This window comes from Empidonax traillii, unplaced genomic scaffold (genome assembly GCF_003031625.1).
Source record: "Empidonax traillii isolate 1590-97213 ecotype Southwest subspecies unplaced genomic scaffold, ASM303162v1 scaffold531:size451153, whole genome shotgun sequence".
Taxonomy (NCBI): Eukaryota; Metazoa; Chordata; class Aves; order Passeriformes; family Tyrannidae; genus Empidonax; species Empidonax traillii.
The window spans coordinates 264,056-291,894 of NW_020955724.1; the positions used below are offsets into that span (position 1 = coordinate 264,056).

The 27,839-nt window shown below is 38.3% G+C and overlaps 1 protein-coding gene across 2 annotated transcripts in view; it reads left to right on the top strand.

Moving 5' to 3' along the window:
* CRACR2A (calcium release activated channel regulator 2A) overlaps positions 1-27,839 on the top strand; it is a 54,849-nt gene that overhangs the window by 12,407 nt on the left and 14,603 nt on the right. For both annotated transcript variants that reach the window (XR_003572719.1, XM_027897127.1), the window contains exons 3-12: positions 3,034-3,145; positions 4,861-5,029; positions 6,535-6,681; positions 11,951-12,041; positions 14,906-15,001; positions 19,937-20,124; positions 22,041-22,112; positions 24,140-24,185; positions 25,004-25,095; positions 26,375-26,699. Coding sequence is in view for 1 of the 2 variants with exons in the window: in XM_027897127.1 (XP_027752928.1) it covers positions 3,034-3,145; positions 4,861-5,029; positions 6,535-6,681; positions 11,951-12,041; positions 14,906-15,001; positions 19,937-20,124; positions 22,041-22,112; positions 24,140-24,185; positions 25,004-25,095; positions 26,375-26,699 (1,338 nt within the window). In the remaining variant the exon portion in view is untranslated. The remainder of the gene's footprint in view (positions 1-3,033; positions 3,146-4,860; positions 5,030-6,534; positions 6,682-11,950; positions 12,042-14,905; positions 15,002-19,936; positions 20,125-22,040; positions 22,113-24,139; positions 24,186-25,003; positions 25,096-26,374; positions 26,700-27,839) is intronic.

Sequence of the window (27,839 nt, forward strand, 5' to 3'; positions counted from 1 at the left end):
TTAAGTAAATCAGTTTTTCTTTAAAAGGTACTAATTGTTCATCACATTTGCATTGTGCTGTTAGGTAGTTCTGTACTGCTTACTATTAATGAAGCTTTGCCTCCAATACAGGATGCTGACATTACTCTTTTCAGTCTTTAGTTTTGTGATACAGTTGTGATTTTCAACAGTGTTGAGTATCTAATATCCACTTAATTTCAATGGAATAATTTTTGCAAAGTTTTCTATTATGTCTATAATAATTATACTAAAGATTTACTTCTCCCTGATTATATAATGCTATTTATTGTGAGACTATGTTAATACTAGGAGCCCCTGGTGGTCTAGTGGTTAAGGATGCGGCGCTGTCTCCGCCGAGGCCCAGGTTCGATTCCCGGTCAGGGCCCCTCCCCGGTCAGATGGAGCTCGTTAGTCCTGTAAGGCAATCCATCTACGTCCTGAGGACCTCGCTGCCACCATCCAAGCTCGCTTGGCCCTGGCAGATGAACCTCAGGATTAAAGGGTGGGCTCAGTTCCGCGCACATTGTGTCTCACCTAAAAAATCCAATGCGCAGGCTGGAAGGTGGAAAGACCTTCCCCGGATTTTTGTTCACGAAGACTGGCCATTATGTTAATACTGATTTTTTTAAATCCATTTCAAAATAGCAAATATACTCAACTTTCAAACAAACAAGAGGTTTTCTGAAATTGCAAGAAAGAATATTCTACCTGAAACTTGAAACCACAACTTTGTCCTTTGGGCCTTGAGGTTGTAATGAATAAAGAGAATTAGTGTTGTAAAGTGTGTATAGCAGAAGTGAGTTCAAATCTTGCTCTTAGCTATTTGACCTCTGTCTTTTTATTTAGCAGAGTAAAAGCTTGGTATTTTCAGATAATTAAACATGGATGTCATGAAAGCCCAGAGCACATTTGGTGGCAATGCAGATAGTTTCTTTTGAAGCTCCAGTGGTATCTCTGACTGTTTTATTTCTTTTTTTTTTTCTTTTAAAGTTTTCAAGAGCCTCATATTTAAAGGATTTTACAGTAAGCCTGAAATGAGCAAATAAACTAAAACACCAATATGTCTGGTATTTTTGAGACCAATAACATTTCCTATTCCTAACAACAAAAAAAATTTATTATTTAATTAAGAATAAAAACAAGAGATTGGGAAAACATTGACTCACTGTTAGTAACCATGGTAAATGTGGCCATCACTTCAGTTCATCAAAGTCTGTAAATTATCTACAAGGAATTCAATGGAACATTCCTCAAAATCTCCTATTTTCATATACTTTCCCAAGAAAATAGAAGTAATTGTGGTGTTTTCTATTGTAAAAATAGTGTAATTCACATCAGAATTTGAGCGCTGCATTAGGGCACTCCAGCTGTATTTGGAGAAGTGTGTATTTGTCGGTCAAGTTTGCAGAAAGATCCACAAGCCATTGTACTGGAATAGCAAGTGGGTCTGTATTGGTGGCATGGTCAAAGAAGGACAACCAGCTCTCAAGAAGTGTTTCTTCAGCAAAAGACCCGGCAGTAGGGGCACGGTTTCTGTTTTTCTAATTGTAAAAAGAGTTATTTGTCTGAAGCACCTCCTCCCTCATCAGTGCAGTGTAGGCTGTAAGATTTACAATGGAAGCTCATTTTTAAAAGTTTCCCTTTAGATCTAAGAGATTAAAATCCAGAGCTTTGGGAACATGGCTGTGTTTAAGTTAGAAACTGGTGACCAGGAATATTGCTGATGAAGTAAATTTTCTTTGTTTTTTTGGAAGCAGGCAGCAATGCACAATTAATCCTGCTCAGAAATCCCTTTGTGACTGTTCCAGATAGTTCTGTGCTTTAGAAACTGTTGATTTAATTTCTCAAGACCACCTTGGAATTCCTTTTACTGCTCTTCCTTCAGCTCATACAGTCCATTGCAGCCTTCATTGCAGCCAGGGAAATCCTGGTTAATGTACTCAGCCAATTCTTTCCTTGCCTATATGGCTTAGTATATTGAATAGTCGTTTCTATTGTACCTGGACTGAAGGAAAAACTTTCTTTGGCCCTAAATCCCTTCCCCACAGTGGAACAGTTTAAGGGTTTTAATCTGATGAACTTTATCAACTGACTAGCTTGCAATTTTAGTCTGTTTTATATACAACAGCAGTTTGAGGCAGGGAATTAAAAGCTTAACTAATAAAGTAGAGGACTTCACTAGTGTGTATTTATACTGCTTTTTAAGCTGGTTTTTTAATCTTCCTATTACTTGCTCTCACTGGAGATCCTTGCTGTTGTAGTTGTTTGCCATTCTAGTTCCTCCTATTTCTGGGAATCTGTCTACATTGTCAAAAGAATTGGAGTAAACTCATTAGGATTAGTTTTACAGATTTTTTTTTTTACTTTTTTTCTTTTATGCCTTTCTCGAGATTATCAGGGAAAAAAATGTAATTTTGTGGAGATGGTTTCATAAAGTTATGTCTTCTTTGGTGTAAGCGTGCTGCATTTTAGAAGTAGACAGTCATAAACTACATTTAACTCGATACAGGATCAGAAGGTCCTTGGTCTTTGAACCATGCAGCTTTCTTAGCTTTGTTTTATTTATTTGTTTGTTTATGTAGTTACTTTCAAAATTACATACTTTGAAGCAGCTTTAGTTAGGACGATATATCCCGTATAATGGAGTCACCTGAAGAGTCTCTTCCTTGACCTCGTGATGTGGAAGGAACTGGGCATACAGTTCTGCTGCCAAGTTTGTCCAGTAGCTTGATAATCAAGGCATTTCACCTGGATGCTGAGTCTCCACCTTAAGTTCTTCCTCTTCCCTGTGTGATTGGAATTTCTGTCAAAGGGAGCTTGTTCTCATTGCTTTGTCATAATGGATTCATAAAGGCAAATAAAGAAGTTATTATAGCAAATGTCCCTCAGTTGATCTTTACTCTGTAATGTGTTTGGATTTTCACTCGGGGAAACAAAGGACCTATCCTTCTGTATTATGGGTATTCTGTAGAATCTAATCTTCCTCTTATTCTATAGTAGTGGATGAAGTTGCTGTATGTTTTGTCATTTCAGAGACTGCATCCTGAGTTACCTCTTAGCCTGGAAGAGCTTGAAAAAGTTTTTGTTACATTAGATGCTGATGGCAATGGCTCACTTACCCCAAAGGAATTCATCACAGGACTCAGTGAGTTTTGGAAAGCGTGTCTCCTGTACTGAGCTTTATTCATGTTCTGTACTCTTCACATCAGTAAAGAAGCATTTTGTCTTAGGAGTACACTTAATAATGCACACAGGGAGCCAGACTATTCCCTATATACTGTAGATATATGTAGCAGATGAAGAAGTGGTCAGATAGTGTGAATAAATAAACAAAGGGTTCCAGGATCTTTCTCTTGTGTAAAATGGCAAGCCATGACATAATACGAGACAAATTATATAATCATCTGAATTGTACCTGTTTTAAGCTGTGGAGTAGATCTATGTGCAATTTTTTTTAAGGTTTACCTTGATGGGGGAACAGGGAGGGGTGAAATCTTGTGTTTTATTTCAATCACGTCATAAGACCTGAAAGATAATTAAGATTATCTCTAAGATTATTGTAAGACAATGTTAAAAATGTGTTAATACCACTGTCCTTACAGCTATGGAGATGTTTTCTACAACAAATTAATTCTTCAAGTAATGTTAATTTATTTCAAAACAAAATAGGATGAGGCACTTATTACTGCATAATAGGAGCTGATAAGTTCTTTGTAATTGCCTGTTTTGCAACAGCACTCTTACTGTCATGTTCTCTGTGTTTGTCACAGGGCTGTTTTCTTCCCAGCTGTGACATTCCAGATAAGATGACAGTGTTAGGGAGACTGTGTTCAATTGTTTATGCAAAATCAATTTTGTGCTTAAATTTTAGCATTTCCTCTAGAAAATGAAATGTCTTCCATGCGGGAATTGAAACAATAAATCTCAATTTAAATACTATCTATTTATACTATTTATTTATAGTATTTATATATATTATATAGTACGATACTAGGTCCAGGAAATAGGACCTTCATTTTTGCTTTCAAATCACCAGTTGTTTGAAATCTTAATTCTCTTGTGTTCCGCCTCTTCCCTTGTAGAGCTAGATCAAGTATCCTAATAGAGTATGGTTTAATCTCAAAATTGCCCTTATTTAAAAATGAAATAATATATTACTGCTTTACTTTTCACAAGTAAATTATACTTATTTCTTAGGTTAAATGAAGATTATTTTCATACGTATTCCCTGCAAAACCAAAACTGTTTATTAAGTGAGGTTGTAAGTGGCTCCCATCTACAGCAGCTCCAGATCCTGGAGATTACTTCTGCTCAACTGCTGGAGCCCAGTCCAGAGAATAAGGTGGATGTGGCCACTGCTGTCCTGTTTGCAGGTTCAGCTGGCAGTGAAGATAAACGTGTATCCCAGAGGCACCCACACATGGACACACACAAGCACACAAAGGACATGGTCACAGCACATGTGTATAGGATTGGCAAAAGACATAAGGAAGACAGTGTAAAGCATGGTACATTTTAACCTTCTACACAGCATTCACAGGTTTTTTCCAGGCTAGGTAGTCATATATTTGGCTAGGTGATGATGTTGGTATTCCTAGTAGAAGCAGAAGCTCTACTAGGTATAGGCTGCTAAGTCAGCCACAGAACTCAAGAGATCCTCTTGCCATGCCTCATCCTTTTGTTATTTCATCATTTTGTTATTTCATTATGTTATTTCCTTACTCTGCCTGTAAACAAGTGTAGATGTTTCCCTCACAAATTATACTTGCTGTCAAATTTGATCTTTAGTATGTTTAGTATTACATTGCTTCTTATAGCTGAGTTCTGAAAATGCTAATGTGTGTAATTTCTAATTCTTAGGCCAATTTCTTTTGGAGCAGATTGCTTTGAAAAATGACATGATGCAGCAATCAGAAGGTGAAACAGCCTGCCCAGATATGTGCAAAGAGACCATGGGTGATGATGAGGATGAAGACTTCCAATTCTCCAATCTGATGGATCGACTTGGAGCTAAAAAGGTTTTGAATGAGTGAGTCTTTGCAGCAATAGTAATCAATTGTATGATTTTTTTTATAATTAATCTCTGGGTTTGATTTTAGTTAAACCCAAGGTAAATAATGAAACTAAGACTGCTCAGTAACACAGTGATTGTTAAAAAAATTAATTTTCTTGGTTGTCAGATACCATTTAACCAAAATGTCCAAGAGCAAAACTATTGTATTCCAAGCATATGAAACTTATTTTGCTGCTATACCACTTTATGTGTCGTGTGTTTTGAATATAATTAGCATATAATCCACAGATGCCACTGATTTTCAATCAAACAGTGCATGATGACTGGTTTTTCTTGGCAAGGCCTGTGTTTAAAGTACACCAGTTAAACACAGGAAAGGAGGTTTTCTCCTGTTTTTCTGCCTTTTCTCTCCTTCATGCATAATTGCATGTTGTGATTGTTCTGATAACACTATCTCTTCCAGGGCCAGGATGGCTCACTCTGAAACATGGAACGTAAAACCTGCACTGGGATTTTTTTGTGTGTAGGCCTGACATTCTTTGTTCAATCACAAGGAATGTTCTAGAACAAAAGAAAAAAAAGCATGGAGCAAAAGTGGGAGAGAATCTGCACAGATGGTAGGAATGTTTAAGAAATACATCAGTGATTCTTACCATGAAATTAAAGTGCTCCTCAGTCTTTCTTTTGCTTCACCTGATTGCCTGTTACGGGTAACAGTTGGTTGTCAGTCATCCTGAAAGGCTTTCATTTTGAAGAGGTTTTCATCACCCACTTTTTCTATCCTTATCCTCAATTTGTCCTTTAAATATAGCACTCTTTGCTGGCTAGGTTCAGGCTTACAATGCACATGGTAGAGAGTGACTCAAGAATAAACAAACAAAAAAAGTTGTTCAGGAGAATATAGGCAAAGTATTAGAAAATCTGTTATCATTCACAGTAGAGCATCTTTTTTCCAGTATCTGCTGAACGTATTTGGAAACAAAACATTATCTTGGTAAATCTTTTAATTGAAATTTCAAGATGTTTTATGCTGATTTTTGTAGCAGACGGTAACAGACGGTAGAATCAAAATGTGTTGAAAATGAAAGAAGTCAGTACAAACACAATTTCTTATCATGTCTAAGTAACTTATGAGGAAGGGGTTTTGATTAGCTTTTGCGCTGCCCCCTTTGCCGTAGATTCATGAGAGCCTCTTTACTTCATTGTATCTCATCTGTCTCCTTTCTTATGCATTCCTGTTCAGAGGAAGTGTCTGGCAGGGCATCCACTAAACAAGCAGCTCCTTTGATAATGTGCAGCTGTGAATGGCCATACAATATGATGCATTTTTTTGAATAAATGCAGTTTCCATCATTTCCCATCCACTTCCTCCTTTTAAAGTCTGGCAAGTAGCCCTTGTTTATAATAAGTTTTGTATTCTGACTAGTGATGCCCTTAAGCCTCCATCTACTAGGATGAACATTTATTGCAGCCGGAGAAATGTTCTCTCTTAATGAATCCTTTATGATCTCTGCTTTCAGTGAGAGTGATGTGAAGCAACTTTGGTTGCAGCTAAGAAAAGATGAACCTCATTTACTTGCCAATTTTGAAGACCTCTTGGTCAGAATTTTCTCCCAGCTCCAAGAAGCAGATAATGAGAAGAATGAGTTGGAATGCGCTCTAAAAAAGTTAGTACTTCTCTTTGTTAGACTGTTCATGTAGTTTTACAACTGTCTTACTTCCTATTTGAACTTCTGAAGGAAACAAGGTATTTCAGTGGAGAATGGAGGACAAGAGTTCCCATTATGTAATATTTTATTAGTAATGAAGAATACTGGTAAAATTATTTGTATTGCAGAATTGGATGAAATTAGCTTTTCTCTTCCTGTTAACAGATTTTATTGACGGAAATTCTTTTGCAGATGTCTATTATTGCATTGAAGTTTTAAGACAATATTAAGCAATTCCAATCTAGTTAATCAGTTTGATTCCAGAGGACGGTCAGATTTACCAGTAAATCTGGTAAATTGTCCGTGTGCTTTGAAACCCCTGCGTGCAGAAAAGCTATAAATCTGGATTAACTGGCCAGAGACATAAGAGGTTTAAGATGTTAAAACAGCACAAAGTACTGATATTAGTGAAAATGTAAGTTTGCAAATACATATCTATAAAGCAAGCCTATGGAATATAGTAAATAATATGTATTTGTTTTATATGTAAATGTATATATAAAAACAAATATATAAAATGCATATATATAAAAACATATAAGAACTAAAAGTTAACAGATAACCCTTTAATATGTAGCTACCTGGGGGAAAAAAGGTTGTTGTGCTAAATCGAAACAGAATGCAAAATTATGGTTATGTTTGAAGTTCCAGTGTATTTTTATTGTGAAGTGTCACTTCTGAATTTCAGATTCTTACAGAATATATTGTTGAACATTTATTTCGTTTGTTCAGCACTCTCTTGGCTGTTCTGAGAATGTGACAAGGCATATGAAGAAGAAAAAGGCCTAAAACTGTATGGTCATTAAAGACAATTGGTTTATATTCATAGTAGCATTTTTATCTAAGTCTACAAGTGTAGTTTTAGTCTTCAGACAGCTAGTCAGTTGGAAACAGCATACAGGGACTTTTGCTGTCTTTTTTAGACTAGAGATTAGTAGCTGCTATGTGTGATGAGGGGTTTGTTTTGTGGTTTTGTTTGGGATTTTTGAGAGTGTTTTTTTGAAACTGAATGAATAAATTTGTTCTGTTTCATAGTTGTGATCAGCACAGAGGTGCACAGAGAATGCAGTGGCATTTTCTTTTCTGGCTGATGTGAAATCTCTACCTTAAAAATGCATTGCATTTTTATATTTTTGTAGTAAAATCAGGTTTTAGCTAATTTCTTCTTTTTGTTGATCCCAACAACACCTCTAATTTCAGCAAATAGATTGTGGTTTTGTTTGTAGTCAGTAACTGGAAGGAGTCAGAGTAGTAATGTTGTCTTTAGTAACAGTGGGGATGAAAAACTTCTTTTCTTTTAAACCATGTACAAATAACAGCAAAGACAAGACCACATAAAGGGAAAATTATTTTTTTTTAATACTCACTTACTAACACTAACATGCGTGTATCTGGATAGACTGGCAAGCATTTACTGTAGGGTCACAGATGATAAGGGATGCAGGTTATTGAGGTCTTATAATGTCTTCTGGGTTATTCTTGATTGGTGACAATAATAGCCTTTGGAAAGTGAATTTGAATAATGTGATCTTTCATCTTTCCTTTCTGACTCACCTCCGTGAGTCATTAGGCAAAAAGGCAGTCTACTCTCAGCCTTTTGTCTCCTTTCCTGGATGTAGGCTGTGCTTTTGTCTTAAGCTGCTCCTTTTTTTCCTATCCTGGGTACCCTGAGAAGCTTCATGTGCTTGCACTGGGATCTTTGCGTTGTGACAATCTATGCTGTCTACGACGTTCTTCTCTATCTGTTTTTTGTCTTTTCTTCTGGAGCTTTCCTACATGCATATTTTCATTCCTGAACCTGAGTCCCATGATCTAAGAGACTCAGGGATTTCCTCCTGTTCTGGTCCAATACATACAGTACTCTGATGCTGTCCTTTTTGTAGGTCTGGGCAGTAGTGAGGCTGAACATATATTCTCAATACCAAACATGTAAATACACCACACATGGGAGACAGAAAGAAAAAAAAAATGTGATTCTTAAATCTAAACAGAATGCAATTCTTTGGATACAAATTTTTATTTTCTAGGATAAATTAATTCTGCTTGATTTTCTGGTATTCATATTTATTTTGAAGTGCTAATTTAAAATTAGATGGTTTCCTAACTTAGTGGTTTTTAAATAATATGGTGATGTATTAAATGAGCAAAAAAACCAGTAGATGACTGTAAGGAAGATAAAATAAAGTCATGCTTACATGATGGGCAGTTATAATTCCAGAGAGAGCACAGAGAGCTTCCTGAAATCATCAGTTCACGGTGCAGTGGCAGCCCAAAGACCCCACTAAACTTCTGTGCATTATCAGGGAGGGTACTGAGCACGTGACAAAACATGGTTTTGCCACTTCATGGAATTTTAGTACTGTGTGAAGTCCTGGTCTCTGCAACACAAGAAGAATATAGTGGGATAAAGAAAAGTACAGAGAACGGCAATTCAGCGGTTAAAGGAATAGAACAGCTATTCTGAGAGAGCTATTTTTAAAAGGTCGGATCTCTTGAATAAGGAGGCTAAGGCTGGAGTGGGATATGACAGACCTTGTTATTCTTCAAATCCCTGGCAGTAGAACCAAGGGGCATTTAGTAAGTCTGATAGGAATTAAGCTGAAAAGAGATGAGAAAGAGCTTTTTCTCCTTATCTAGTTGAAGATAAAATCTTCAACTGCCATTAGCTCAGTCTGCTGCTGTGCTTTGCATTTGAAGGAAAAACCTAGTATAAACGTGTGCTGTGTTTCAAACCAGTTCTAAACTGAGAAGATAAACAAAAGTATAAAGGGGAAGTGGCAGGATGAACTATCTTCTCATGGGCTTAGCATGGGACAGTGTCAGAGTCTTTGTGGAAGAGGAGAATCAGCAGCTCAGAACATTAGTGCACAGTGTGCACAAATCACTGTGGTTTTTTTAAGGAGAAAGAACAATTCACATTTCAGCTACATGAACGAGCAGAATTTAAACCCTTGTGAGTCTGTTGAACTCTTCTCATCTGAACTTAGTGAACTCATGTTACGTTCCATCTCCTTTGGTCTCCATCTGTTCGTTCCACAGCACTACTGGAAAAAGGTCACATTATCAAATATTACTGAAGCTACACAATAATGTGTTAAGTAAAACTAGATGGGATGATCCCAGGGAATAGAGATTTTAATCAAAACTTGCTGCATTTTTTACATAACAATGACATACCCTTAGGGCTTCAGGTTTTTTCCCCTGATTATATGTGGGGAATATTTGCCAGCTAATGTATTGGATTATTTTTCTGCTTTTAGTTAGTTATGTTACTTATTATTGTGTTACACTTTTGATTATAACAGGATATTATTTTAACTTTCTGTTTCATTTGATCAGAGTTAAGAATGGTATGAATAAAATGCTTAGGGAGTATTCAGCCTGCAGAAATGGCTTGTGCTTATGTGCCAGACCAACCGAAAAGATTCCTACATCCAGCAGTGCCTCCTGGATGGAGTCTTGATGATGCTGCCATATCCTTTGCTTCCAAACACATAAAGAGGAAAGAAATAACTAAATCAGCAGCTTAATAATATGGGACTAAAGTTATTCTCCCTGTCACACAGAAGCAAAGAAAGTCTTTATGATTCCCATGGAAACACTGACTGCTCTACAATGTGTTCTGCCTGTGCAAAGTTACAGGGTTTTTCAGTACATAGTCAATCTAGCCCCGGTCAAAGTGACGTTGTACTGCATGAATACAGTAGGTATATGATCTCAGCATCTCTGTCATACCTTTCTAAGTAATTTTTATTTCTTTATGGTTTTGTTTTAATTTTATTTCATTGATGAGTGCTGATTTCTTATGAAGGATTTTTGTATTTTGAAGAAAATAAAATTTAAAATCAGAACACAACCCATCTTCAAACGGTAAGGGCAGCAAAAACAACGCTCTATTTGAAGTGTTGCAGTCAAATGAAGAGACCTTTGTCTGGGCTGCTTTTCTCACCTGGTCAGAGTTTTAAAAAGTTCAAGGGACAGCCATCGTTTTCGTCAAATTCATATGGCTTGACATTTGTTTATTGCTACTGCAAATCCTGAAAAAATGTCTCCCCTCAGATTTTTTACCTGTGACTGAAAAGCAGGCAGTGCCAAGTGTTCCGTTGTTTGAAAGGGGGAAGGAAAGACTTGTTTCTGGTTTTGCTCATTCTTTTTAGCTTAGGTAAGTTTCTTGAAGTGCCTTTCCAATTTGCTTTGCTCTAACTGAGAAGAGAATCAAGCCTTCGATAAGTGAAAACATAGAAATTGTGGAGCACTGAGGAAAAAAAAAAAAAGAGATACCTGGATTACAAAATTAATGTTGGGTGTTTTTTTTCAACTGTATATTTTTTGTCTTGCTCTTACTGATGTGAATACCCATGGAGATTATGTACTTTACTTGTAAGAGATGAATTGTGCAGATTGCTCAAGGAACATCTATGGCAGGAAGAATATGGGGGAAAATACAGCAATGTCATATAAAGACCCTGTTAATCTCTATTAATAATCTTTCGAGGATGTCCCTTGAGTTTGATACAAAGTGATTTTTGCTTTTCAGTTTCTGGTTTAATGACAATATAATAGAACAGAATCCTTCATGTATCAAACTGCAGTGATATTAATTGCAAAATTCTACTGGAAAAAAAGTGAACTTTGTTGGTACTTCTTTTTTCCTACAGTCACATATACTTGTGCACAGCATATTAATTTCTGTTCCTCACCTGGGCTTTTAAAATTTGTTTCAGCAAAGCTGTCAGAGAGGCAGTAAGGCAGCTTTCAAGAAGGTCTTTCAAGAATTCTCTTCCAGCTAATGTATCTTAGACATGATAGAAGTACCTCATTCGGTGCTCTTGAGTGGGGAATAATCACTTCCAGAGTAAAAAGAAATGAAGTTACAGTGAAAATACTTTTAATTGGCAAACTTAGGCTCTGATGTTCTTAGTATTGTCTCTTCCTTATATGTAAGATTTAGTAGTCATTATAACTGCATAACAAACAGGTGCTTTATATGGAAACATCAGATGTGTAGCTTTATGTGAGCTTTTCAACTGTTGAAGCTTTCCTTCTGCAAGAGGAAAAAAAAATTAATCTGTGAACTTTGCTGCACAAAAGTTCCTATTTCCTTGACACTAGAACATTTGTTAGAGTCCTGTGTTAAGGCAGAAATGTGAAGCTCAGTTCATAATGTGAGCCATGATTTGAAGTAATGCTACTAAGACTCAGTCACTGTACTTTTATCTCTTGTTAGGAAAATTGCTGCTTATGATGAAGAAATTCAACACCTCTACGAGGAAATGGAACAGCAAATCAAAAAGGAGAAAGAGCAGTTTCTATTGAAAGTGAGTGTATCCTTGTTATTGTGGGCCTGGATTCTGGTTCCCCTTTCAGTGGTTTCATACTCATTCTGGGTGTCAAAGCCCACAAAATGCGTTTCACAACCAAATAAGAAAAAAACTTTTTTCCCCTCATAGCTACTTTTGTACTAATCCAATCTCTGCAGCTTCAAACTAAGTGACTTGTTGGATGAGAGGAACACTGATGTCCTGTACTCAGTGGTTGGCATACAGTAGCAGCTGGCATTCTTTTGGAAATCAGTTAAATTACAAGCATTTTATTACTGGTATTGCTATAGGTTCAACTTCTGAACTTCTGGTTACAGTTAGGAAAAATGCTCTTGGAGGTTGCTCAGAGCAGCACCAAACCTGTTGAATTCTATAGTCTCAGCTTTTTGGGAGGAGATAAGATCTCACTGAAGAGCAACAAGAGATGGTTCAAATGATGGTAACTTCTGAAACCACCACAACTATTTGAAAAATAAAAAATAGGTCAGACTCTTTTGTCACTGCTATGGTGCCTCCAGAACACCGGAAAGTGAATTCCCTTTTTTGGCAAAGACTTATTTAAATCTCCTCCACTGCATTTGTAGTCTTTTCTTTGCATTTTTCTGTCTTCTTTTTTATTTTTTTTTTTTTTCCAAAAAAGGAAACTAACAAGAACTTCCATTATGCTTCAGGAAAGAGTAATTTTAGAATCATGGGTGAGAAGGTGCCTGTGGAACTCCTAACTTTCAAACTAGATCAGGTTGCTCAGGGACATGTCCAGTTAAATTTTGAATATTGAAATGCTGGAAGTTCCTCAGCTGCTCTAGGTGGCCTGGGACTATCCATCATGAGCTACTGGCTCATGCCTTTTTGTTGTCTTGGCACCAGCCTTATAAATGAAAGCAATTTAGGGTTTCAGCAACACGGTAACAAAATGTTGCCAAAGAAGTGGTTATTGTCTCCATTCTCAATCAAATATGATATCTAAAACTTCCTTTTTTTCCCCTAAATATATCAAGCATCTTTTGTTTCCTGACCATAAAAAAAAAAAAAAAAAAAAAAAAAAAAAAAAAAAAAAAAAAAAAAAAAAAAAAAAAAAAAAAAAGATGCTTTTATCTAAGGAATCATTCTTTTTACTTGCCTCACACAGTAATGAACCTGACTCAAATTTTCAAGTTTTTTGTAATCCTAGCTGAGAGCAGTTTTTAGTGGTGTGTGAGATGAACCTTTTATATAAAGTTTGTGTATCAGTTGAAGGATAAAATGTATTTGCAACTTTGCCTGACAGCAGTTTTGTGGGAAAAAATAGTTCATATGCTCTTAATACCCCACAACTGAAGTGGTATTGAAACTCCTAAAACAACAAAGACTTTTCTGTAAGCAGTGATTGTTGGATCTCCTAATTAGTTGTATATTTGAGGTAAAGCCATTTCTTTCAGGCTTTTCCATTAAAGCTTCCCACTCAAGCTATTTACAGTGTAGTCAGCATTCACACTAAGGGTTGCCAGACACTCAAAGAGTATTGTTTCTTGGCATGACTAATTTGGGATCTGAGGGGATCTGGCTGTTAAATTCTTTCTCTAATGCAAAGTCTTACAAAGACTTTACAGCCTGGAGAGATGCATTGATGCCATATAAAGGGGAAATTATTATAGCTTGAATGAAGAGCAGCTCTTGAAGAATACATTTAAAGAAATTGGTAAGATGCAAATAAGTACAAATTGTAGCTATTTACAATACTTAGTACCCTGCTGACTGAAGGTTATATAAAAGGGGCAGTTACTCTGTCTTTCTCACTTGGGTATATGTTCTTCCACAGAAGAAACCAATTATTATGCATTTGATTACCCCATTACATGTACTGCTGAAGGGGAAATGCATGTAAGAACCACTGCTGTCTTGAGGGGTTTTTTATTTTTGTTTAGAAGCATTTTCCTGGAGACCTTGGGGAGTAGGAGCCTATTGTGGAGGAACAGGACAGATTCTCAGCTGATACATACTGCTGGAACCTGACTTTACTCAGAGGAGGTCTGACAATTTGTCTCAGCTGGGGAGTGTCTGAAGGAGTAATTCCATATATGACTGAATTCCTAGTGATTGCAGGATTTTTAGAAGCTGGACAGGTTGATGTAATTGCGAAGTGAAGGCCCCAATCACTTTTTTTATATCAGTGGAACATCTGTGACAAATTGTTGTTAGAGATGGATTTTAAACATGGCAGGTATTGTTTCTTTTTACCTTCAATCTGTTCTGCTGTACTGTATCCTGTATTTCCCATATCAGACCTGATATCTTGTATCTGAGTTACAGGATGACTCCGTAAGACTCCATAATACATTTGTCCAGGTTGTTTCCACAGGTGCATTCTCATCACTTCTCCGTGCCAGCAGTGTCTAGCTAAGGAAAGCGAATGTGCAGGAATCTATTCACTCTGTTGCTGGGTTTTTTCCAGTTTGTTTAGCTCTCTGAAGCAGCTCACTGCTGCAATCGATGAACATTAATGCTAGTGTATAGGAGCATAAGGGTATGTGTGGCTGGAAATGAGAAGATACGTTCTGGCTTCATTGATTTAGATTGGCGAAGCTCCTAAGGCTCACACCTGAGACAGAAGACTTCTGTCTGCTTTTGTAGACTGGATGCCTACTCATGCAATCAGCACATTCCGTAGCAACTGCAGTCTTTGGAGTTGCTGGGCTACACCAGTTTATAGAAGCTCAGAATCTTGATTTGTGAGTGATACCATCCCTAAATTGAGTTCTACCCATATCTCATTATTTTCACTGTGGAAAGCCTATATGTTCTTTTCTTGCCTGATTCTTTTTCTCCTTCTGCTGATGCAATTGTTCTATTCTGTTAATCTGTTTCCTCTTTCAATTTTGCAGGACACAGAGAGGTTTCAGTCCTATAGTAAGGAGCTGGAGTGCAAGCTGCTGTCAAAGGAACAAGAACTGGAACAATTGGTTCAAAAACAGAAAAGGGTACTAACTGATATCCTTCAGAGTTGAATATAGATAACTCTTATTTGTTCATGTGATTTTATTTAGGTACTATTTTGGGTCCCAAAACTCCAAGTTGGTGTAATGTGGTTCTGCCAAACTGTCACCCCTCTGGTGCTTATGTGTCATGTGTTTAGGAAAAATGTTACCCTCTATTTCTACAATAATTGTCCTTTTATGTGATATAATGAAAAAAAATATTTTGGGTATTCTCTCCAGGTAGAAGGTTAATTTTATGAAAATGTAGCAGAATTTCACTGTCTTCAATGTACTAGGAACTGGCTTACTACTCAGAAGTAGTAAGTTCTACTCAAGAGCAGAAATCAATGGTTTGTGTCTTCCAGTGTATACCTTTGCTGCAAACTTGTACCAACCACTCATTTACTTGTTTTGGACTATTCAGCACTATGAACTTGAAGTGCTTTCTCCTGAACAAACTGCTCCTGATATATCTCTGTGATAACAGTTTTATAGCAGTGCATGATTCGCTTGCATGGTAACAGCTTGTCAAATTCTCATATTAAAACCTGATGTGTTTTACTTCTTAAAATGCATGGCCTGCTTGGGGAAGCAGAGTATTTCTGAAGGTGTGAACTTCCTGTAAAGTGTCTTCAAGGTCAGTGCAGGAAAGACTAGCAATAGGGAAAGGAATTTAAAGGGCTGAAATGGAATGCTCTAAACCTAATTCCACGTGTAGAATATGATTATAAAATACATACAAAAATTTTTCCTAGCAGTAGTGCTTGTGAGTGCGGAAGAGGAAAAAGAAGTTTGAGGGCTGTTTCCTAGTTGTATGTAGTATTTAGGTCCTCTTTAGATTCATTCCTCTGAGCAATGAATCTAGGTGCTGCTGAAGCTGATGGGAATTGCAGAATTGTACTTGAGTAAGAGGAGAGACAAACCTCTAGCTTACTATAATCACGCAAGTTAGGGCTATCCTGAGGGGCTGTCACAAGTCAAATGAAGCACATGATTGGTAAAAGCCAGCATGGATTTACCAAGGGGAAATCATGCTTGGAAAACCTGTTTGCCTTCTACAACAAAGTAACCTGCTTAGTTGATGTGGAGCAATCAGTGGACACTACCTGGATTTCTCCAAGGCTCTTGATAAGGTTTCCCTTATCAAAAGGGGTTTTTTTTGATAAGCATTCTTATGGGGTTTTTTGATAAGCATTCTCCTGGAGAATGTGTTATGGTCTGGGCAAGTGTTCCATGCGGTGGGTGGGGAACTGGCTGACAGGAGGTATTGAGGGGTGAGGGTAAATAGCTCCTTTTCACACTGGCAACCTGGTACAAGTGGGGTCCAGCAGGGATTGATACGGGGCCCAAGGCTGCTTAATACTTTCTGAAGTGATCTAGATTATGGCACAAAGTGTACCCTGACTAAGTTTGCTGATAATACCAAACTGAGTGGGGAAGCGGATGCTTTGGGAGAGAGAGCCAACCTTCAGGAAGACCTGCATAGGCTGCAGGAATGGGCTAAAAAGAATCTTAAGTTCAACAAACACAAGTGTAAATACCTGGGAAAACTTAATCCAGGAGTGCAGAACAGGCTGGGATCTAACTGGCTGGGGAACAATTCTGTGGTAAGGGACCTAGGGCTCCTGGTGGACATCAAGCTCAATATGAGTGAACTGTGTACTGCTGCAGCAGAGAAAGGCAACCAAGATGCTGGGTTGTATCAACTAGCAGGAATTATTCCACTTTATTCAGCGCTTGTCAGATCACACCTGTAATACCATGTTCAGTTTTGGTCCCAGCTGTGCAAAATAGATGTGGGCAGGCTGGAGAGGTTCCAGGGAAGGGTCACAAAGCTGATGAAAGGACTGGGAAGCCTGACATGTGGGGAAGAGCTGAGAGAACTGGGTTTGTTCAGGTTTGAGAAAAGAAGACTTGGAGAAGACTGTGTTCCAATATTTAAAGGGGGGCTATAAAAAAGGTGGACATGCCCTTTTTACAAGGAGTCACATGGAAAAGATGGGTGATGGGTCCCTGGGAGACTTTGACTGGACACAAGAAAAAATTTTTGATGATGAGAACCATCAGAACAATTGAAACTTTTTTCATTCAACCAGTTGATTGACCCATTGTCAATCTGATACGCGGTATTTGATGGTTTGGGGTTTTTTTTGTCTCTGGTTTATAAACCTAACCTGTTGATTTGAATGCACTACTCAGTGTAGTTATTGGCAGTGTTTTCTACATATGTTTTTCTAATTTCTAATGAACTTCTCTGAAAGTGACATTCATCTTTATTCAGATCTGGTTTTATAGTACTCCCACTCATTTTCTGGCATTACTTCTCATTCGCCTGGATATCCATGTGTGCTGTCTAAGGCTTGCCTTATTGAGAGATCACTGTCACTTTTGCCTCCTCTGGCATGAAAATATACTTTGATAATTAAATCTGTTCTTGCAGATAGTAGTGGTAGTTTGATTGCATTAAAACTTCCATACTTGATTGTATGAGAGAACCTCTTGTAAGTAATACAAATGCCTTTTTCCTAACTTCGTTAATAAGTCCTTTCTTTTATTTTTTTTTTAATGCAATATAACTATTCCTGTGTTGGAAATTATTATCAAAAATGTGAAATAGAACCTCCAAACCAGATGACTTCAGGTGTTGTTTCTACTGACACAGTCAGAGGGATTCTCCCTTGTGAGCGTCTCTTGCCTGGCATGACTGGAATATGGATCTGATTCCATGTTGACTGGCCAAGATTCTTTGTCTAGGGCCTTTTGCTGACTGCCTTGATCTTGAATTCTCAGCTTGCACTATCTATGGCTTAGATAATACACAAGGTATTCTCATCCCTTGTTCCTCAAGGGATATGTGATGGAATGGCTCAGAAGAAGGCACTGGGGACAGGGGATGTCCAGCATAACATCTAGGGCACATAATCTTGTATGAGGGGATGGAAGTAAGTTTGGACCAGGTAAAATGCACGAAAGTTACTGGGCTTCTAACATAAAATGATGGGTACAGTGCTGATGACAGCCACTGAAGAGCTTGATCCTGGGATTCTGAACGAGATCCAGGAGAACATGGATCAGTAGCACTCAAAAAAGGCAAATCAAGTGATTAGATTGTTAAGAAAAGCATAAAGAACAAAATAATCCTCAGCCTTGTAACAATATAAATGTTTCACCTTTCACGTGCACCTAAAGTAAAGGGGGGGGGAGGGAGGGAAGAGAAAATCTTCAAAAAGGATGCTGGGCTAAGAACAAGGGAATACATGGAGAGTGTTTAATGTATGTGTCTTTTAGGGACAGCAATAGCTGTCCTCAACAACAGCTTCTTTGTATTGGACAGTCCCAGTTCTTTACTCAAACTTGCGAGTTTTTTCTCCTGTTTTTGTCAAAAAAAATAGGCATCATTGGCTACTGTGTCTGTGTTAGCTCACCTAATGAGCTATTTCACTGTATTGGGAGGTTTTTAAATTAATGCTTTAAAAATAGTGTTTGACATCCCTCAAAGAATTATGTGGGTATAGTTAAAGAAAGGAGCTCTGTATTGCTGTTACATAACCCTTTCTCCTCTTCTTGTGTCCTGGGGTTCATATATTACGATATTATTGTTTTTCTGACAAGAGTAAGCACCAAGATTTATAGCAAGTATTTCTAACATCAGTATATATGATTCTGGGGGGTGTTGTTGGCTACCATTGCAGTTGCATTTCCACAACAGTCTCCGCATTAGTTTTCAGATGGTCATAGTATTCTGTAAGTGGGATTTCTGCCTGCAATTTGTAGCTCATAAGATTTTTGAAAGTTCATCTTTGTACAGTCGCTTTTCACTTCTCCCAGATCCTCTCATCTGGATAAGAAAGTCTTGTCTTCTAGTACCTGAAGCATCTGGCCTTTTACTTAGAATAGATAAGTTCATTCTGTCACAGAGTAGAAACAATATTCAGGAACTGAAGTAATCTAGCCATGTAAACCAGCATTGCTCAGCAGTAATGTGGTGCCCAGCCAGTCACTGTTCCATGTGAACTCTGAGCCTGCTGAGGACACAGTTCAGCAAATATGTTAAGCTTGTGCTGCTGCTAAGTGCTCCCACTCTACTCTTGTTCCTGACTTCTCACAATCCCAGCTAGAAAGTATTTTCTGCTTTTGTTTTTAACTTGGGCCCTTTTCAAAACCAAGACTAGAAACAGCAGCATTGTGGAGGGGGAACAGACTGGCAGAGCTGATTGAGGACAGATTTTGGTTGGGTGAGCTCCGCTTGTTGAGATGGGAAGATTAGAGTTGTAGCAATGTTGTGTCTCAGATCTGGAAGATTGAGATGGTATCATTGTAATGCTCCTAGTACATTTTATTTCCCTTGAAGAGCATAAATAAAATAAAATAAAGCTTTTATATTTTTAGGTCAACAGTGTCTTCCCTAATACAAACTTTTGCTCTGCCATCTAACTTTGCTCAGTTAGCCAGGGATAAGCAGGTAAAACTTCTTTATATACCAGAGACCACTGTTGTCTGCTGTTACCTGTTTCAGAGGGAAGGTGTATCTTTCCTTTGATGTACTTTGGAGAGTGAATATAAAAGTGAATAAAAAAAGCTCTAATTCAGTTTTTAGACAGACCTCTGAATCACTCTGTGTAGGCCTTGCCTTTGTGGGAAATAGTCTAAAATAGCACTTGTGAATATCAACTAAGTGCTGCTAATCTGTAGCACCTTTTCTTATGGTTTGTCCTGGTGCATTTTTGAACTGGATGGAATTCAGTCATAGAGTGGAATGACTTTGTTTTTGTGTAACGTAATTATGTCTGTACAAAGAGCAATGGAAGAGCACCATATGTGCTTTGATAGAAATTGCTTCCTTGTTTAACTAACCTCTTAAGATTTGAATTGAAAGCCTCAAAACCAAGATGCCTTGGTTAGTTATAATACTTTCTGCTCTCTTTTCCTCCACCCCAGCTAGAGCATCAATGTACAGAACTCCTCAGTGGCAAAGAACAAACCAAAGTAGAGAACACCAAGCTGAAGCTGACTAACCAGGAGCTGTTAAAAGATCTGGAAAGAACATCTCACGAACTAAGCCTGGCTCAACAACAGTTAGAGATGCTTCAGAAGGAGGCATCAAGACTACATGAGGAGAAGGAAATGTAAGTCTCCAGCTGCAGTAGTTCAGTGCATGTGCTTACTGTGCCAGTGAGCCTCCTTCTCATGGTATTCAATGTAGTGATTTAAGCTTGTGTCATAAGCAGAAACCACCAGGAAAGCCCCATGCAGTTCTAGCCATTTCCCCCCAGGTAATTCAACATGCTTTCTGTAGCATATCTGGCTTCTACAGAATCTTTTTCTGTGTTTTCAAAATGTCTGTGTTCTCCCCCCTGCTGTTTCTTGAGACTATTTGGAACTAAAAATCAGTTTAACGTCTTAGCTTTGAAATACCAGTGGGATTCCTTACAGATATTACAGCTGTGGCACATGATGCTCCATCCTACTCAAAGCTAAGTCTATCTAAAACTTGGTTCTCAGGATGCACTCTGACTGTGAGTCACCCAGGATCTACTTTTTTCTTCCTCAGAAGTATGCCTAGTACATAATTTCTAACCAAGGAGCCTAGCCAGCAAGGTAAAATGTAGCTTATCACAGTTCATACGAAACCTAATAATTTGGGGTGTTCCAGTTCAAATGTGTGGATTTCAGATTCTGACTCTGAATTAAAAAAAAAAAATCAAGAAGAAATATTTACAATTCATATTTTGAGGGATAGAAATGACCTTTCAGTGATATGTCAATCTACCTGTCTTGCCTCCAGCCTTCTGCACAAAGCAGAAGTTATATTACCTTAATCTGTAATCGGCAGAAATGTTCACTGAAGTGTATTTTAAATAAATGCTCAGGGATCTGTAAACCCTCTCACTAGTAACAGAGAGCACATGAATGCCAGACATATCTGACCAGACTCTATACGTTTCAGCAATGAACTCTATAACTCAGAGCTTTTGCTGTTTGACATATTTCAGGATAGAGCAGAACATGTTCAAATGTCAAATTCTTTTTCTCTTAAGCTTGATGCCAAACTCTGCTTAGTTATTACATATTTATTTTTTCTTGAGGGTTTAAATGATGAACTAGTTTGATAAATTATTATTATTAAGGAATGGCCACCATGTTTAGAACACACTATTTTTAGGTTTGCATGTTTGATGTGTATTTTGGAAGAAGACAGTAGAAATATTCCTCCTCAAGGTGGTTTGTTTCCTCTTTGAGGCTTCTCTTTTCAGATCCAGAGCAAAGGCTATGGAATGATCTGATTTTAAAGCTACAAAGGAAATCTGCCCAGTGGTCAGACTGATGAATAACACTACTGCATTTACAAAGCACTTTGGATTCAATAGTGGTTTATGGAATTAGAGTTCAGCCCTACTCAACTGCACCTGCAGTGTTGCTTTAAACATCTGTATCAGTCTGGTAAGACCTGAGCTGTTACAGCAGGTGTAATGTTCAGACAGTGCACAGGAAGAACCTGAGGCTTCACTGAAAGGCAAAAAAATATTTAAGGCCAAATGCCAAATTGCATTATGTCAAAGTAAATGGTGTTAAAACCACTGCATAACTGTCAGGAATTGGAAAGAAATGGTAGGGATTGTAGATGTGTGTGAGCCTGACGTATGGTTCCAGCAGCAAGATAAGCTCTAATTTTGTATATATTACCTGTTTTTTAGTGGCCATGAGTGAGAAGTACTTCAGCAGTGTATCTTTTCTGAATGCTCGAAGTGCTCCAAATGCTCAATATTGACATATATTAAGCTCTCTGGATGAAGAAATAAAAAAACCATCTCTTTTTAAAAAAGAACCTCTACTCCTTCCTCTGCTAACTCAAACTGCTGTGATACTTTAAGCCTCGTACTGAATAAACTTTTTTAAAGTGAATAACCTTTCATGCAGAATATAACCTACAGATTTTGAGAAGCTGAAATCTCAAATGTAGATACTCCTAGGGGAAACATTTTAGCAGTCTTCTTACCATGGTTAGAACAGTTGTTTTGTTTTTATTTTCTTTTTATTACAGGGAGGTGTACCGAGTGACAGAAACCTTACAGCGAGAGAAGTCAGGACTTCTGAAGCAGCTGGATCTTTTAAGGTAATGCGGACCTTACATTCAAAAATTTCTTACATCATTCTGAAGAGGTACATTAAAGGATGCAATTGTGTTGGAATATGTACTGAGTGTAGGCATCCAAGCGCTGACAGTCTCTGTGCCAGAGAGAAAAGGCCGGGGCTGTCCCATGCTGACACGCAACACAGGAAACAGCAGAACACTTACAGGCATGATGGTGCTTCTGGGATAGCCTCTGTAAGAAAGGGAAGCAAAGCACTTGTGAGAGGGATGTGAGAAAAAATGTGTGAGAAAGCCCTTCAGACACCAAGGTCAGTGAAGAAGGTGTGGTAGTAGAAGGTGCTCCAGGCACTGGAGCAGACAGTGGAAAGGATCTGTGATGGAGCAGTTTGTGAAGGACTGTAACCGATATGAAGGAACCCAGACTGGAGCGAGAGAACAGTGTGAGGAAGAAGGAACCACAGAGGGAAGCTGTTATGGACTGACTATAAACCCCACTGTTCCCCACACCCCTGTGCCAGTCAGGATTGGTAAGGAGGTAGAAGACCTGAGAGCATAGGAGTGAAGTTGAGCCTGAGAAGAAACAGGGTTGAGAAGAAGGTGATTTTAGTTTTGGCTTTGTTTCTCATCATCCTGTTGAGTCTGTTTTGTCTGTAATGGTAGTTGCTGAGTAATCTTCTTGTTCTTGTCTTGAACCACAAGCTTCTCCATCTTATTTTCTTCCCTTGTCGTATTGAGGAAAGGGAGTGAGAGAGTGGCCTGACTGCACATCTGGCAGCCAGTCAAGGTCAACTTGCCGCAGGATAAAGTCACAAAAGATAGCAAAAATGGTTACAAAATACTTTTTTATGCCCTTTTCTGGCATATGGTAGAAGGCAGCACACCTGAAAGGTATGCTTTGTTTTGGGAATTCAGTATTGTAGGACAATCTCCTTTTCAAAAGTCAAATGTGAGATGGAACAATAGTGAACTGTTCTAAGCTGGTTCTGTGGCAGAAGGCTGGCTGCAGGAGATGAAGCATGCTAAAAGGCTCTGTTGTTTCTGAAGCAGTAGGAGTTGAGCCAGAGTAAATGTTCTTTCCCCAAAATGCTTGTTTGAAAAATGCTATCAAAATAAAGTTAGGTAACATTTCCCTTTATTGATAGACTTCAAAGTTTGGAACTATGTTCAGACAACTTTTGCCTTCTCATTAATGTGCAGCCATGTTAGGTTTTGTTTGCTGAGTAGTCAGTTTGTATGGGCTATACATTGCACCTGCCTTCACTGACTGCACTTCCTTCGGGAGGCCTCATTTCAAAGTTACCTAAAAATTCCACATGCTTGAGGGAAGGCTCTTATTTTGCAGTGTGTTTTCCATAGGTCACTCTATGTGGTGTGATCTTGCCCACTGCAGGTAGTGGGGACGTAGGTAGAAATACCTGACAAAAGAGGTGGTTTCTGCTCACTCAGGCTATAGTGGCTGCTCATTCTCTTTTTGTGGCCAGGCCAGAACAGATGAAGACAAATATACTAAGTAGGTGTATTGTCAGATCTGATCAGAGCTTGCTGATTGCCTGGAGTCTCAAGTTCTTGGCATTTTCGTTGTTTCTGCATAAAGGATGGAAGATGGATGTTTTCCTAGGGAGACTTTTCCATGGCAGCCCCAACTGTAGCCCTCAGAGGGACATAACTGGCCTTCACAGCTGTCACCAGATGAACAAGCGATGGTGTTCATTACACCCTCTCCAGATTAAGACATCGTCTTTACTGTGAAAATCATTAACCATTCTAATTTATAGTAAGTGAAGGCACATTGACTAGAACTGATTTCCATGTGTTAAGGCATTTGTTTAGATAAAGTACAGAATGAGGTCCAGATACCATCTGTACTGGCTTTAATCAGCCCTAGCGGAGAATCAATAGCCCAGACAAGGAACTGGCTGTGGGGAGAATATAAATAAAGAATGATCAAAGTTTTACACTGCCAACTGTCCAATCTGTCTGTTAGTGTGGAGCAGAAAAGTCAGCAGTCCTAAAACTTGGCCTCAGTGATTCTTTTGTTCTCTTTACAGAGAGATGAACAAACATCTCAGTGATGAACGTGACATATTTTTACAGGTAACCAGCTATTATTTTCAAACCCAGTGTTGAGCAAACACATATCAGAACAGCCTCAAAAGAAGGGGATCAGAAAGCTGTGCCAGAGATAGAATTTTTGTGCTACTTAAATCGTGCCCCATTTTTAATTTGTATTATCTTTTATTCTCACTTCAAAAAAGATTTTAAAATTTGCTGAACCATTTTAAGAGCTACATGTTCAAAATTGTAAAGTTGGAGCTAGCTCGAGAAGGATGAATGTGTTTTAGAAGAAACTAAGAATGCAGTCATGAGAGGATGAAATAATCTAAACATTTAACAATTAAATTGTGTTAATCTGTTTAGTCAAGGGTAGCTAATATCCTGAAATGTCTATACAACAGTACAATAACTGAGTACCTTAATCAGGACCAGAATACCTGTTGGTACCGGGTAAGAGCAGATCATATTAACTTTTTAAACAGCAGCAGAGAATGGGCCCCTAAGAAGTTCCAGAAGAATGCTGGTGTAAGGAGACTAAGGTTACTTAATTTACAGTTGTTTGTTTTCTTAGTCCTACGGGAAGCTGCTGGTGTAAAAAAATATATCGACTTTTTTTCATGACATTATGCTGTTTTGTTGTGGTCCACTCAGTTTACAAAGCAGATGAATTCTTGCGGGATCTGGAGTTTCCCTGTTGTGATTGTCTATCAATCAGCATTCTGAAGCATTTATACCTGTAGGATTTTTTCTACATTTTTTTCTTTCATATGCACTGCATTATTTAAGCGTTAGGAATGAGGGCAGTTAACCATAATGAACAAGAGTAAATTAGTAAGAAGTATTCTGTATTTCTGCAGAAACGCAAAGCAAGTATTCCAAAAGCCAGCTGGAAGCAAAGATCAGGGTCTGTCATTGGGAAATACATAGAGGGGAAGATGCTGCCTAACAGGTAAGAACTTCTTTTTCATGTGTTCCCTATTTGAGTATGATGAGGCTTATAGAAAGAAGATAAGGAATGTTTTCTTTCTGATACCTTTGGACTTCTCAAAGCATGCGTTTCTAAAGTGTCTATAAGATTGCTGTGCTCATTAAGAAATTTGAAAATAAAGTGACAAGTTTTAACATAAAACTGCAAAGGCAAAGAATTTCCCCATTGTGGATGACTATATGCTGGGAGGCACAAAAGCTGTCCCGTTATCCCATGTTAATGGGTATGGTTTCCTTGGTAACTTCCTAAAGAGTCTATCTCCTGTCACTACAGAGAATGGCAGTCCTGTTGTAAAGTATGAGATGTGCAATTAGTAAAATAGAGAATTTAATTCTCAACTGTGTGGTTGTAAACTTGAAATCAGCAGGAACGAGACGGCCATCTCAGTGAAACACTAGCACTTCCTTTGAGGCAAGAGGAGCTGGAAAGTCTTAGTATTTCACTGTGAAATAGTAGCTAAGACAGTGACCCTGCAGGCACAGAGTCATGAACTCTAAAAAGAGAAAGGTCTCTGAGGTACAGTTTAGTATGTTCAGTACTGAGAAGTGGAGCATCATTGGAGAAGCAGCTATGGCACAAAAAATCACGCTAAAATTTAGGTGGGAAGGACCTCTGATGTCTCCAGTGCAATCTCTTCAAGCAGGTCCAGCTCCTTAGCTAGCTAAGGTTGTTCCAGGTCTTGTTCATTTGAGTTTGTGAACACCTAGATGGAGGTCCCACAACCACTTTGAGCACCTGTTCCCTTGCTGCAGCAGTCTCTTGAAGAAATTTTGTTCCCTGTATCTAGTTGGCATTTTTTTATTGCAACTTGCATCTGTGGTCATTGCACACACTTGAGAAGACTCATATATTTTATCTACACTCCTCTTTCTGTTGAATCCCCACTTAGCCTTTTTTAACCCCTATTAAACAAACCCATGTCCCTCCTACCTGCTAAAGAGAAAATTAGGTTACACATAGAAAGAATCTGGACTGGGGGGCGGTTTTATTCCTCCAGAATGGAGATGGGGAATGGCAAATAAGAAAATCACAGTAGAGAAACTTCAGCTACTCCATGAGGTTAGAATTGAGGTTAATCTCATGTCTAATTCTGCTTCAGTAGACATTGGATGAAATCTCTTACGCCTGATTTGATTAGTAAAAAACCATGGGAGATAAAATTCAGTTACACTACAATAAAACAGTAGGAACCCAACTCCAATACGTTTTTGTGGTGTACTTTCTTTTTTTCTCTGTCCAGCCATTCATTTGAAGAAGATGATATATTCAGTAACTCAAAGAGAAGGAATTCTGCTGGACTGAATGGAATTCTTTCTGAAGAGTCAGATGCTGGAGTCACTGGAGGAATGTCTAAAACATCACGTCTCCAAAGAATAATATCAATTGAAGAAGATCACCTACCCCAGCTTCTTGACAGGCTGGTTGATAAGCAGCTGAACAGGTGGACTGAGGAAGATGACAGTACTTCTGAGGTGGAAATGCATAAGAAAAACACAGAACAATCAATGGAACACTCACCTTCATCTTCTAGAGAGCAGCCTATAGGGAAGGAAACACTGTCAAATGTAAGAGGACAAAGGGAACCTCACCTTGAATATAGTGTGAAGTTCTGGGCCCTATGGTTTAAGGAGGACGTGAAGGTTCTTGAATGCATTCAGAGGAGGACAACAAAGCTGGTGACAGGGCTAGCATGTACTGTGAGAAGAGACTGAGTACTCTGGGCTTGTCTAGTTTGGAGAAACAGAAGCTGAAGGGCAACCCCTTTGCTCTCTACAGCTCCCTGAGAAGGGGAAGTGGAGAGGGAGATGCTGATCCCTTCTCCCTGGGACCAATGATAGAATGCGTGGGAATGGTTCAAAGCTGCCTCAGGGAAGGCTCAGACTTCTTAATGTTGGGAAACATATCTTTACTGAGAGTGTGATCAGACACTGGAACAGGCTTCCTAGGGAGGTGGTCCATGCTCCAAGCCTGTCAGTGGATAAGAAGAATTTGGATAAGGCCCTTAATAACAGGCTTTAACTTTTAGTCAGCCCTGAAGTGTTTAGGAAACTGGACTAGATGATTGCTGTAGGTCCCATCCAACTGGAACTGTCCTGTTCTTTTCTATTCTACAGGACCTTGGAAAGCGTGAAATGGTGTTGAAGGGTAATGTTTTATTCTTAGAGTCTAAAATCATTTAGTTTTCTGTTTTTAAGTTGAAGCATGACAAAATAAGCCAGTGGGAGATGGAAATATACTGCAGACTGTGTGCATAGACTTATGTCTGAAGGACTGTTTAGGAAAAGTGAAGTTAAGCCTTGTAATAGATGACACAGGAAGATCCACTGAAAGGTAGCAATGGTCTTAAAAAAGAAGCAAGACTTTTTTTACAAAAATTGTTTGGTTGGTTGGCTGTGTGTTTTTTTTTGCTACAAAGTGGTATTTCTCATATTCTGATACTTTTGAATCAGTTTCGGTAGCTTTTACATTATCTGAGAAATAATGAGAGAAATATCATTACTTTTTAATTATTTTTTGAAAAGACTTTTAATTAGCGAGTAGAAATCTGATATTTTTTTCAGCTCTAGCTTGTATGTGCATGTTAGCAATGAATTCACAATGCGGTAATAATCCTTAAAACAATATGCTGGAAGGAACATTTCTTATGAGTTTAAAGTTCTGCTTGCACTGCTATTGCTTCAGAGCTAGCTGTGCTTGTTTTCTAA